The 14,450-nt window shown below is 39.3% G+C and overlaps 1 protein-coding gene across 1 annotated transcript in view; it reads left to right on the forward strand.

The window, feature by feature from the left end:
* Positions 1-14,450, forward strand: part of LOC111139285 (solute carrier family 4 member 1 adaptor protein) — a 33,653-nt gene that overhangs the window by 2,067 nt on the left and 17,136 nt on the right. The window contains exons 3-5 of the mRNA XM_022491520.1: positions 778-900; positions 2,096-2,156; positions 2,468-2,607. Of these exons, the coding sequence (XP_022347228.1) occupies positions 778-900; positions 2,096-2,156; positions 2,468-2,607 (324 nt within the window). The remainder of the gene's footprint in view (positions 1-777; positions 901-2,095; positions 2,157-2,467; positions 2,608-14,450) is intronic.

The raw sequence follows: 14,450 nt of genomic DNA on the forward strand, positions 1-14,450 counted from the left end.
CATGAGGATGGGGAGGGGCAGAAAGAGAGGGAGAAACAGAATCTCCAGCAGACTCTGCACTGAGCGTGGAATCTGAGGAGGGGCTGGATCCCACAACCCTGAGATATGACCGGAACCAAGATCAGGAGTCAGACTGAGGCACCCAGATGCCCTGAAAATGAAAAACATCATGTATGGCTTTCATTATATTTCTGTTGGGCAACACTGACTTAAAATTTGGGAAGGTTTTTAAGTTTACAAACAGATAGGTCTTGAGGTGGAACTTGAAGGAAAGGAAAATTAGCCCCCAGGAAGCTGAGTGTTGAGAATGGTTTTCAGGGCAGGATTGATTATTTTAAGGGAGTGATGAGTAGACCCATCTATTTGACAGATACAGTAAATATTAAGAAACTGTATTAGAGACAGAATATTAGACCTAGGTGATCTAGAGCAGAAATGCCAGCCAAGAAGCTTAGATTTTTTTCCATGGACAATGTGGTAGGTGATTTTGTTTTTAAAATATAGTGATGGAGGGAAAAAAAACAAAAAACAAAACAAAACAAAAAAAAGCAGAAAAAAAAAACCCAAAATGCTATGAAAACAAGTTTTAATTTTTTACACAATTTAGAAAAACTAAAGGTATTTATACTGGTGATTTTGTGTTTGCCCCTTTCTCTCCCACCCCCCACCTTTCTTTTCATTGGTAACTGTATCTTCATGCAGGCTGAATGGAAAGTGGCCATCATTAAGACAGTCTCTTCCCATGTCTGTCTTTTCTTTCTTTTCCATATCCTGTAGGAGAAGATGCTGTAGAAGATGAGGCTGAAGAGAACCCCATTGTCTTAGAGTTTCAGCAGGAAAGGGAGGCGTTTTATATAAAGGATCCAAAAAAGGCTCTCCAAGGTTTTTTTGACCGAGAAGGTATGTAAACAGATTCTGATCCTGCCAGTAAAAGGTATCCATAGCAGTGTTGTTTTGTAGATCTTACTTAGAAATGCTGTATTTTATCTACTGTTCTCCTTAGTCAGTTCCTTCCCTTGTGGTCAGTTGCTTCAGGTTTATTTTGAAAGTGTTAAAAGTCTTCCCATGTTGGAAAAAAGGGACTGTTTTTTGTTTTTTTTGTTTTTACTCATCTCATTCTTCTCAAAGGATCCTAGACTTGGGTGGTAGGGAGATTGACCTAACTTTGTAAAATTTTTTGTTTCTCATTCATCTGATCTTTTGTAATTTTTTTTTTAAAAGATTTTATTTATTTTTTGACAGACAGAGATCACAAGTAGGCAGAGAGGCAGGCAGAGAGAGTGGGGAGCAAGCTGAGCAGGGAGCCCAACGTGGGGCTTGATCCCAGGACCCTGAGATCATGACCTGAGCCGAAGGCAGAGGCTTAACCTACTGAGCCACCCAGTCGCCCCTGATATTTTGTAATTCTTAACATGGATATTCACTTTATATGATTTAAAGAATGTTTCCACAGAGGATCCTTTCAGTAGAGGTGCTTTGAAAGAACATCTCTGTGTGTATATGGATATATATATGAACTGGTTGCATTCTGCATGTAATATTTATGCTTCTAAAAATGAGGCAATTGTGACAAATTAACAGCTTACACCTACAACTTAAATATCTAGCGTGAAATCTGCTGTATAATGGACAAAGCTGTTTTTGGAGAGTTGATTGTTTTGATCTGAGTTTGGTTTTCTTTGCCTCAAGTTCATCCTAATTTTTTTAAAAGATTTATTTATTTATTTTAGAAAGAAAGTGAGAGAGCAAGCAGGGGAAAGGTCAGAGGGAGAGAGATTTCCTGAAGCAGACTTCCTGCTGAGCGTGGAGCCCAACATGGGGCTCTATCCCAGGACCTTGAGATCACAACCTGAGCCGAAATCAAGAGTGGGCCATTTAACTGACTAAACCAGCCACACAGGCTCCCCAAGCTCATCCTAATTTTATTATCAGATGATAATCCCTAGGAAAAAAAGAAGTGAAGTGCTTTGAAATTTAGTGTTCAGTGTAGTATGAGAACTTGATATTCTTACTTAACCTTTCCTCTCTTTTCCCTTTGTCTCAACTAGTAGTTTTCAGATGGTACTAAATTGTTTTGTCTTTCTTCCTCCCACAGGAGAAGAATTAGAATATGAATTTGATGAACAGGGACATAGCACTTGGCTCTGTAGAGTGAGGTATGTTCTGTTCTCATTAATGTCCATTTTGAAAAGTGGTCAGTTCAGGTTATATACAGCAAACCCAAAAAGTGACTTTAACCTTATTTTTAGGCTGTTCTTGAATTTGGGCCTTGATAATTTGGCAGGTGGGGTGGGATGGGTCAGAGGTATAAGGAAAAGATTTGAAGTCTGACCTTGGCAAGATAGAACAAGATGAATGGAGAAATTAAAAAGGCATGTCAAAAAATGACTATTATCACAGCACATTAGTTTTTTTCATGCGAATTGGAGCTTAATACTGTGCTACGATTCCCTTCAAACCAATACAGATTACCTGTAGATGATTCAACTGGAAAACAGCTGGTAGCTGAGGCCATTCATTCAGGAAAGAAAAAAGAAGCAATGATCCAGTGTTCACTGGAAGCTTGTCGAATCCTTGATACTTTGGGATTGCTGCGGCAGGAGGCAGGTATGTGGGAACGCTTCTTTTCCTTGAAAGAAAGAGAGAGAGGGAGGCAGGAAGGGAGAGAAAGAGGGGAGATAGATACAATGAGATGGACAGAGAGAAAGAAGAAAGGAAAATTTAACACAGAAGGCAATAAAATATCTTTTTAGGAGGAAAGTGTAAATTGTCTACAATTCTATGAAGTGAAAAGAAAAGATTCCATATCTTAATACCCAAAGGAAGCCATTGCTTATATTCTCCTAGACATTGTTTTATGAATACAGATGTGTGTTCAGAACTAGATCCTTTAATAAAAAGCAAACAGTCATATACAAATGCGTTTATATTACTTATACTCTTTCATACTTAAAAATTTTTTTTTTAAAGATTATTTATTTACTTATTTAACAGAGAGAAAGAGAGAGAGAGATCACAAGTAGGCAGAGCAGCAGGCAGAGAGGAAGGGAAGCAGGCTGACTGCTGAGCAGAGAGCCCTATGTGGGGCTCGATCCCAGGACTCTGAGACCATGACCTGAGCCGAAGGCAGAGGCTTTAACCCACTGAGCCACCCAGGCGCCCCCATACTTAAATTTTTAATGTAAGAATTTATCATGGATATTATCTGTGTGATTGCATTAAATTTATCCCATTTTAAAAACCTGTCTGGTTATATCATCATTTATTAATAAAGGCTTATGCTATATTTTTGTTTATTCTAAAATTAGTTTTTATTATTGCAAAGAAACTTATGTATAGTTTAAAACTACCAAAGGCTTATTACAAAATATACCTGTTCCTTGCCCTGCTCCTCCTCATTCTTCAGCCTTAGAAGGAAGGCTTTTTAACTCTTTCAGTTACTCCTTTTGGCATTTAAAAATATCCATATTTCCGGGGCGCCTGGGTGGCTCAGTGGGTTAAGCCTCTGCCTTCGGCTCAGGTCCTGATCTCAGGGTCCTAGGATCGAGCCCCACGTTGGGCTCCCTGCTCAGCTTGCTCCCCACTCTCTCTGCCTGCCTCTCTGCCTACTTGTGATCTCTGTCTGTCAAATAAATAAATAAAATCTTAAAAAAAATCCATATTTCCAAAAAGGAAGAGTGTACTACTTTATTTTGAGTTATTTATTTTATTTTTGTTCATGTATTTATTTTTATTTAAATTCAATTAATAACATATAATGTATTTTTAGTTTCAGAAGTAAAGGTCAGTGATCCATCAGTCTTATATAATACCCAGTGCTCATTACATTCTGTGCCCTCCTTAATGTCGACCCAGTTACCCCATCCCCCTAACCCTTCCCCTCCAGCAACCTTCAGTTTGTTTCCTATGGTTAGGATTCTCTAATGGTTTGTTTCCCTCTCTGATTTTGTCATTTTATTTTTTCCTCTCTTTCCCTGTGCTCCTCTGTTTTGTTTCTTGAATTCCACATATGAGTGAGATCATATGTTAATTGTCTTTCTCTGATTGACTTATTTCACTTAGCATAATACCCTCTAGTTCCATCCATGTCATTGCAAATAGCAAGATTTCATTTTTTGATGACTCCATAATTTCCCATTTTATATATATATATATGAATATATATATATGAATATATGTATCTATATATGAATATATATATATATCTCACATCTTCTTTATCTATTCATCTGTTGATTGGCATCTAGGCTCTTTCCATGGTTTGGCCATTGTGAACATTGTTATAAGCACTGCGGTACAGGTGCCCCTTTGGATCACTACATTTGTATCTTTGGGGTAAATCCCTAGTAGTGCAATTGCTGGGTCATGGGGTAGCTCAAAAAGCTTTCAACTTTTTGTGGGAACCTCCACACTGTTTTCCAGAGTGGCTGCACTAGCTTGCATTTGCACCAGAAGTGTAAGAGGGTTCTTCTTTCTCCACATCCTCACCAACATCTAGCATTTTCTGATTGTTAATTTTAGCCATTCTGATAGATGTGAGGTGGTATCTCATTGTGGTTTTGATTTGTATTTGTATTTCCCTGATGCCAAGTGATAGTGAGCATTTTTTCAAGTGTCTCTTGGCCATTTGTATTTTTTTATAATATTTTATTTATTTGGCAGAGAGAGAGAGAGAGAGAGAGAGCCCACACAAGCAGGGGGAGGGGCAGAGGCAGAAGGAGAAGTGGGCTGCCTGCTGAGCAAGGAGCCTGGTGCAGGACTGGATCCCAGGACCCTGGGATCATGACCTGAGCCAAAGGCAGACACTTCACCGACAGAGCCACCCAGGTGTCTCAATTCTTTGGAGAAATGTCTGTTCACATCTTCTGCCCATTTCTTGTTTGGATTATTTGGTCTTTGGGGGTTGAAGTTGATAAGTTCTTTTTCTTTCTTTTTTTTTTTTGAGTTTGATAAGTTCTTTATAGATTTTGGATACTAGCCCTTTATGTGATAGGACATTTGCAAATATCTTCTCCCATTCTGTTGGTTGTCTTTTGGTTTTGTCGACTGTTTCCTTCTCTGTGTAAAAGCTTTTTATCTTGATGAAGTCTCAATAGTTCATTTTTGCCTTTGTTTCCCTTGCCTTTGGAGACATGTCTATCAAGAAGTTGCTGTAGCTAGGGTCACAGAAGTTGCTGCCTGTGTTCTTTTCTAGGATTTTGACAGATTCCTGTCTCACATTTAGGTGTTTCATCCATTTTGAGTTTATTTTTATGTATGGTGTAAGAAAATGGTCCAGTTTTATTTTCCTGCGTCTGGCTGTCCAATTTTCCGAACACCATTTGTTGATGAGACAGTCTTTCCCACTGGATATTCTTTTCTGCTTTGTCAAAGATTACTTGACCACAGAGTCGAGGGTCCATTTTTGGGTTCTCTGTTCTGTTCCATTGATCTGTGTGTCTGTTTTTGTGCCAGTACCATACTATCTTGATGATTGCAGCTTTGTAATAGAACTTGTCTGGAATTGTGATGCCGCCAGCTTTGGTTTTCTTTTTCAACATTCCTTTGGCTATTCGGGGTCTTTTCTGGTTTGATACAAACTTAAGGATTATTTATTCCAGCCCTGTGAAAAAAGTTGATGGTATTTTGATAGGGGTCACATCTAATCCATTTTTTCTTTCAGTCCATGAGCATGGAACATTTTCCATTTCTTTGTGTCTTCCTCACTTTCTTTCATGAGTGTTCTATAGTTTTCTGGGTGTAGATCCTTTGCCTCCTTGGTTAGGTTTATTCCTAGGTATCTTGGGTTTTGGGTGCAATTGTAAATGGAATTGACTCCTTAATTTCTCTTTCTTCTATCTTGTTGGTGTATAGAAATCCAACTGATTTTTGTTCATTGATTTATATCCTCTGACATTGCTAAATTTCTATATGAGTTCTAGCAATTTTGGAGTGCAGTCTTTTGGGTTTTCCGCATAGTGCCATGTCACCTGCAAAGAGTGAGAGTTTGACTTCTTCTTTGCTGATTTGGATGCCTTTTATTTCTTACTGTTTTCTGATTGCTGAAGCTAGGACTTCTACTACTGTGTTGAACAACAGTGGTGATAGTGTGCCTCACTATCTAGCTAAGGGAAAAGCTCCCAGTTTTTGACCTAAGGGAAAAGCTCCCGGTTTTTCCCTATTGAGGATGATATTCTTTCTGGGCTTTTCATAGATGGCTTTTATGATATTAAGGTATATTCCCTCTATCCCTACACTGTGAAGAGGATGCTGTACTTTTTCAAATGCTTTTTCTGCATCTATTGAGAGGATCATATAGTTCTTACCCTTTCTTTTATTAATGTAGTGTATCACATTGATTGATTTGTGGGTGTTGAACTACCCTTGCAGCCCAGGAATAAATCCACTTGGTTGTGGTGAATAATCCTTTTAATGTACTGTTAGATGCTATTGGCTAGTATCTTGGTGAGAATTTTTACATCCATGTTCATCAGGGATATTGGTCCATAATTCTCTTTTTTGGTGGGATCTTTGTCTGGTTTTAGGAGCAAGGTAATGCTGGCCTCATAGAAAGAGTTTGGAAATTTTCCTTTCATTTCTATTTTTTGAAATCACTTCAGAAGGATAAGTATTAATTCTCCTTTCAATGTTTGGTAGAATTCCCTGGGAAGCCATCTGGTCCTGGACTCTTATTTGTTGGGAGATTTTTGATTATGGCTTCAGTTTCCTTGCTGGTTATGGGTCTTTTCAGGTTTTTATTTCTTCCTATTTCAGTTTTGGTAGTTTATATGTCTCTGGGAATGCATCCATTTCTTCCAGATTGCGTAGTGTGTTGGCATGTAGTTGTTCATAATATTTCTTACAATTGTTCATATTTCTTCAGTGTTGGTTGTGATCTCTCTTCTTTCATTCATGATTTTATTTATTTGGGTTCTTCCTCTTTTCTTTTTGATAAGTCTGGCCACAGATTTGTTGATCTTATTAATTCTTTCTTAAATTTTTAAAAATTAACATATAATGTATTATTTGTTTCAGGGATTTTAATTAATTCTTTCAGAGAACCAGCTTCTAGTTTTGTTGATCTGTTCTACTGTTCTTTTGGTTTCTATTTTATTGATTTCTGCTCTGATCTTTATTAATTCTCTTGTTGGGTTTAGGCTTTATTTGTTCATCTGTCTCCAGCTCCTTTAGGTATAAGGTTAGGTTGTATTTCTTATTTCTGGAGAAAGGCTTGTGTTGTTATATACTTTCCTCTCAGGATCACCCTTTGCTGAATCCCAAAGGTTTTGAACAGTTGTTGTTTTCATTTTCATTTGTTTCCATGAATCTTTAAAATTCTTCTTCAGGGACACCTGGGTGGCTCAGTGGGTTAAGCCTCTGCCTTTGACTTGGGTCATGATCTCAGGGTCCTGGGATCGAGCCCCGCATCGGGCTCTCTGCTCAGCAGGGAGCCTGCTTCCCCCTCTCTCTCTGCCTGCCTCTCTGCCTATTTGTGATCTCTCTGTCAAATAAATAAATAAAATCTTTAAAAGAAAAATTCTTGTTCAATTTCCTGGTTGATCCATTCTTTCTTAAGTAGGAAGCTCTTCAGCCTCCATGTATCTGAGTTCTTTCCAGATTTCCTCTTGTGATTGAGTTCCAGTTTCTTTTTCTTTTTCTTTCTTTTTTTTTTTTTTAAGATTTTATTTATTTATTTGCCAGAGAGAGACACAGTGAGAGAGGGAACACAAGCAGGTGGAGTGTGAGGGAGAAGCAGGCTTCCCGCCAAGCAGGGAGTCCAATGTGGGGGTTGATCCCAGGACCCTTGCATCATGACCATCACCCAGGCACCCCTGAGTTCCAGTTTCAAAGCATTGTGGTCTGAAAATATGCAGGGTTGATCCTAGTCCTTTGGTATCAGTTGAGAACTGATTTGTGACCCAGTTTGGATCTGTTTTGGAGAAAGTTCCATGTGCAACTCGAGAAGAATGTGTATTCTGTTGCTTTAAGATGGAATATTTGGAATATATCTGTAAAGTACATCTGGTCCATTGTGTCATTCAAAGCCCTGTTTCCTTGCTGATCTTCTGCTTAGATGATCTGTCCATTTCAGCGAGTGGGGTGTTAAAGTCCCCTAGTATTATTGTATCGTTATCGATGTATTTATTTTTGTTATTAATTGGTTTATATAACTGACTGGTCCCATGTTTGGGGCATAAACATTTACAGTTCTTAGATCTTTTTGTTGAATGGATCCTTTAATTATGATATAGTGTCCTTCCTCATCTCCTATCAGGTCTTTGGTTTAAAGTCGGATTTTTCTGGGGCACTTGGGTGGCTCAGTCATTGGGCATCTGCCTTTGGCTCAGGTCATGATCCTGGAGTCCTGGGATCGAACCCTGTGTCGAGCTCCCTGCTAAGCAGGAAGCCTGCTTCTACCTCTCCTGCTCCCCCTGCTTGTGTTCCCTCTCTCACTGTGTCTCTCTCTGTCAAATAAGTAAATAAATAAAAATTTTAAAATAAAGTCTAATTGTCTGATAGAAGGATTGCCACCCCAGCGTTATTTCAGTGTCCATTAGCATGATAAAATGGTTTTCCACCCCCTCACTTTATTTACTTATTTATTTTAAATATTTTATTTATTTATTTGTCAGAGAGAGTGAGAGAGCACAAGCTGGGGGAGTGATAGGCAGAGGGAGAGGGAGAAGCAGCCTCTCTGTTGAGCAGGGAGCCCGATGTGGGACTTGATCCCAGAACCCTGGGATCATGATCTAAGACAAAGGTAGATGCTAAATGATTAAACCACCCAGACACCCCTCTACCCCCTCACTTTAAATCTGGAGGTGTCTTTGGGTCTAAAATGAGTCTCTTGCAAACAGCATAATGATGGGTCTTGCTTTTTTATCCAATTTGATTCCCTGTGTCTTTTGATTGGGGCATTTAGCCCATTTACATTCAGAGTAACTATTGAAAGATATGAATTTAGTGCCATTGTATTACCTGTAAAGTTACTGTTCTGTATATTATCTCTGTTCCTTTCTGGTCTGTGTTAATTCTGGGCTCTCTCTTTGCTTAAAGGGATCCCCTTTAATATTTTTTGCAGGGCTGGTTTAGTGATCACAAATTCTTTTAGTTTGTTTGTCCTGAAAGCCTTTTATCTTTCTTTCTATTTTGAATGGCATCCTAGCTAGATAAAGTATTCTTGGTTGCATATTTTTCTCATTTAACACCCTGAATATATCATGCTTATCCTTTTCTGGCCTGCCAGGTCTCTCTGGACAGGTCTATTGCCAGTCTAATGTTTCTGTCCTTGTATTTTATGGACTTCTTGTCCCAAGCTGCTTTCACAATTTTTTTTTTTTGTCTCTGAGATTTGCAAGTTTCACTATTATATGTTGGGGTTTTGGCCTGTAGTTTATTGATTTTGAGGGGGGCTCTCTTTGCCTCCTGGGCTTGAATTTCCCCACTTAGGGAAGTTCTCTGCTATAATTTGCTCCAGTATGCCTTCTGCCCCTCACTTCTCTTTCCTCTTCTGGGATCCCAATTATTCCAATACTGTTTCACTTTATAGTATCACTTATCTCTTGAATTTTCCCTTTGTGATCCTGTAATGGTTTATCTCTTTTTTTCTTAGTTTCTTTATTCTCCATCATTTTGTTTTCTATATCACTAATTCTCTCCTCTGCCTCATTTATCCTCACAGTTAGTGCCTCCATTTTCAATTGCATCGCATTAATAGCCTTTTTTAATTTCAACTTGATTAAATTTTGGTTCTTTTATTTCTCCAGAAAGGGATTCTCTAGTGTCTTCTATGCTTTTTTTTTAAGCCCAAGTGGCATCTTTATAATTGTTATTCTGAACTCTAGTTCAGACATCTTGCTTATGTCCATACTGATTAGGTCCCTGGCAGTCCATACTGCCTCTTGTTCTCTTTTTTGAGGTGAGTTTTTCCATCTTGTTATTTTGTCCAGAGAAGAATAGATGCATGAGAGAACAAAATACTAAAATGGCAACAATGACCCCAGTTAATATACACTAAACAAATCAGAAGAGGCCCAAAATAAAAAAAAGAGAGAGAGAATATAATCAGACGGGTGAACAGAATAGAGCAATGCACTGAGATCCTGTGTATATTTTGATCTGTTTGTTATAAAACTAGGTCCCAAAATTGTAAAGAAAGAAAAATTTTTATATGTACAAAAATGAATACAGCGAAAGGATAGAATGTAACTGTAAAAATGACAATTAAAAATAAAAACAAAAAAAGGAATATAAACAGGTGAACAAACAGAGCAATACACTATATCCTGAGTATATTTTGGTCTGTTGGTTAGAATAAACTACATCTCAAAATTGTAAATAAAGAAAAACTTACATATATAAAAAAAAATACCATGAAAGGTAGACTGTAACTGTAAAAATGGAAATTTAAAAAGATTAAAAAAAGAGTTGATGAAATCAGAAATTGGGAAAAGAGAAAAAAATAAAATTGAAAGACTAACGTATCGTGGGGGGAAAAAGCCATGTATTGTATTCCCCTAGCGCTGGAGTTTTGCAGGTTACTATGATAAGTAAACTTGGTTTTAACCAGTGTTCTTGCTGCTCTTCTTGGGGAGGGGCCTGTTGTGTTGATTCTTAATTGTCTGTGCCTTGTGGAACCTGTGTACTGCCCTTGCCAGGGGTCAGGCTAAGTAATCTGCTCCACATTGCTCCCTGTGGCTTTTGTTCCCTGAAGAATTTCCATGCCACTTTAGAGGATGAGAATGAAAATGGCAGCCTTCCAGTCTCTAGCCCCAGAGCTGAGAGCTTGGGGCCCCACTCCTTAGTGTGCCCTTAAGGAAAAGCAGTTAGTCACTCCTGTCTCCCTGGTCTCTGTCCTCACTCTGTGCTCACCCAGCTGGTGACCGACTGTTTTTGTACCAGGCATTTGACTTTGTTTCAAGTCTCCAAACCCTGAAGACTCCCGCAGTGCACAGCCACTCCTCCCGGGGGAATGGGGTGTCTCGCTGTGGTTCTGCCACTTGCTGGGCCCCTGTTCTGAGCACAGTGGTCCAGTTGTACTGCAGTTCATGATTTATTGCAACCCCGAGCTAGAGCCCACTCCTGCCACACTGATTGCAGCTGGCTTCCCTGCTCCAGTGCTTGGGAACTCTGTCACGCTCAGGTACCCCCAGTCTTCCTGTGACCATGGGGATCCTCAGACCACACTGTCCCAGCTAGGGTTCCACCCACGCCTGGCCACTTAAGTGATGTTCCTCACCAGAACAGACTTCCAAAAGTTCTGATTTTGTGCTCTGCTGCTATATCACTTTCTGGTGCCAGTTTACGGAGGCTCCCTTCCCTTGTGGTAAACCTTCTGATATATCGCCTTGGATTCACTTCTCCACACCTCCTACCTTGCAGCAAGTAGTCACTTTTCTATTTGTAGAGTTGCAGCTATCCTTTTCTTAGATCGCTGGTTGAGTTCACAGGTCTTCAGAATGATTTGATAGCTGTCTAGCTGAATTCAGGAACCAGATGAAACTAAGGTCTACTCCTCCTCTGCCATCTTGGGCTATTGACCTTGAGTCATGTATTCTAAACATTATCTACTTACTGTGTTAAATTAGTGTTTAGTATTTCCGTGATTATGTTTATGCAAATATTAGTCGCAACTGTGCAATTTTTTCTTTCTGTTTTTCCTAAAGTTAATAATTGTGTTTGTTTTTCATGTGTTTGGATTTTATAGCTCTTGGTCATTCTTCTCTCACCTTTCAATAGCCTTTCAGTATATTTTTCTGCATGGTCAGTCGCATTCAGTAATTGATCAGTTCTGACTTTTGGAAACATTTCTCCTGAAGAGCACTATTGTTTTAGGGCTTACTGCTCTCTAGACCTGCTGCGGGACTGACACCTGGGTGGCTCAGTTGGTTAAGCATCTGCCTTAGGCTTGAGTCATAATCCCAGGGTCCTAGGATTGAGTCTCGCATCAGCCTCCTTGTTCTGCAGGGAGCCCACTTCTCTCTGCTTGCTGCTCCACCTGCTTTCTCTCTCTCTCTTTCTCTGACAAATAAATAAAGTTGAAAAAAAAAAGCTGGTACAAAAGTAGAAAGCATGCATGATGATAGTCCTCAGTGGATTTCACATCTTTGATTTTTCTTGGCCTCCTCTCTTGTTTTGGTGGATATCATCTAGTATATTCCTGAGAAAGGATGTATAACAAGTAAACTTTATTAAATTCTACATTCTGAAAATATAATTATGCTAGCTTTACTCTTGGTTAATAGTTGGTCTAGGAGTAGAATTCTAAATTGGAAATAATTTCCTTCACGACTTTGAAGGTATTACTCTTATCACCTATATCCAGTGTTGTTCTCACAGTCCAAAACTGTTCAGAATCCTAATCAATTATATGTCATTCCTTCCACCCCCTCTACCCCGGAAGTTCGTCAGAGTTTCCCTTTGTTCTCAAGGTTCTGAAACTTAACTATGATGTAACTTTCTGTTGGTCTATTTTCATTCATTTTTCTAGGTACTTATTGGGTCCTTTGGTCTGGAAAAATTTTTTTTTAAAGATTTTATTTATCCATTTTAGAGAAAGTGAGCAGGGCAGGGGAGGAGCAGAGGAAGAGACTCCAAAGCAGGCTCTGTGCTGAGCCCGGAGCCCAACTTTGGGCTCAATCCCACGATTCCGGAGATCATGACTTGAGCTGAAATTAAGAGCCAGAGGCTCAAGGGACTGAGCCACCCAGGTGCCCCTGATCTGGAAATCTTTTGACACTTCAGGAACATTTCTGGAATTATGCCATTAATCATTTTATCCCTCTGTTTTCTCCTTCTCTCTGGAATTTTGTTCTTTAGATAGTGAACATCTTAGACTGACTGTCTAAAGTTTCTTGTCTTTTATTTTTCTTTGCGTTTTTATCTCTATGTCTTTTTGTTCTTTCTGGGAGATTTCTGCAGCTTTATCTTTCTGTCTCTGTTTTGCTATCAAGATTTTAACTTCCAAGGCTCATTTTTGTCCTCAAATATACATTTTTAAAAAGATTTGTTCATCAGAGAGACGTGTGCACACATGGGAGTGCAACTTGGGGGAGGGATAGGGGAAGGGGGGAGAGAGAGAGAGAGAGAATCTCAAGCGGACTCCATGGGGGAAGCAGAGCCTGACACAGGACTTGATTTCACCATCCTGAGATCATGACCTTGAGCCAAAATCAAGAGTCAGATGCTTAACCAACTGAGCCACCCAGGTGTGCCTGAATATTCATTTTTAAAATGTAATATGCCATTGTAAGTATCTCATCTCACTGCGAATCTGTGCTCTCCAGGTTGTCTTTTCTTTTTGTTTGTGTGGTCTCTGTCCTGCTTGTTAGATGTGTTTCTCAGCTATGTAGTCCTTGATTGTAAGTTCTTATCTGGGGACAAAAAGGTGATTGACAGTTTGAATTATATAGGTGGGACTTACTAACTTTCAGCAACAATATAGAATGATGTTGGTGGGCCTTTTTTGCAGGGGGATTGCTCATGTAAATTTCCTTGGGTTTTTCCTCTTCTGCTGGCAGGATTCCTCAGAGAATATTCTTCCAGTCTCCTGCATGAGATGTCTAGGGTTAAGTGCTGGAAGATGGCTGAGCAGATTCTCAATACTGAGATATTCACAGGACAATACTATTTTTAGAATAGAATAATATATGCCCTCAACTCAACCAGTCAGTCCACAATGCACAGACTTACTGTCTTACCCTTTCTAGAGATTAACTTCTGGATTCTTTTTGGGGATGGGAAGGAGGTAAGTAGGCAGGGAGGAAGATCTGCTTCTCAATCAGCTTTTACTCATTTCTGCTTATTTTAGCACAACTATCCATCCCTAGTTCCAGATCCTTCTGTAGACTCTGCAGTATCATCAGACTGATTCTCTGCTTTCCTCACTGTTGGATTAGGATTTATCTTTCTTAGCTCTGCTAATTTAGTTTCAGCTTGTCTGTCTGCTTTCTAATTTCCAGAAATTTGGTGTTGCTATCCCTTTTCCCATTCTCCCTTCTTTGCAGATTTAGAATTTTTATTTAATTAATTAATTTATTTAAAAAATTTTTTTAAATTTATTTTCAGCGTAACAGTACTCATTGTTTTTGCACCACACCCAGTGCTCCATGCAATCCGTGCCCTCTCCAATACCCACCACCTGGTTCCCTCAACCTCCTACCCCCTGCCCCTTCAAAACCCTCAGATTGTTTTTCAGAGTCCATAGTCTCTCATGGTTCACCTCCCCTTCCAATTTCCCTCAACTCCCTTCTTCTCTCTAACTCCCCTTGTCCTCCAGGCTATTTGTTATGCTCCACAAATAAGTGAAACCATATGATGATTGACTCTCTCTGCTTGACTTATTTCACTTAGCATAATCTCTTCCAGTCCCGTCCATGTTGCTACAAAAGTTGGGTATTCATCCTTTCTGATGGAGGCATAATACTCCATAGTGTATATGGACCACATCTTCCTTATCCATTCGTCCGCTG

The sequence above is a fragment of the Enhydra lutris genome, unplaced genomic scaffold, assembly GCF_002288905.1.
Source record: "Enhydra lutris kenyoni isolate GAN:26980312 unplaced genomic scaffold, ASM228890v2 scaffoldscaffold98, whole genome shotgun sequence".
Classification (NCBI taxonomy): domain Eukaryota; kingdom Metazoa; phylum Chordata; class Mammalia; order Carnivora; family Mustelidae; genus Enhydra; species Enhydra lutris.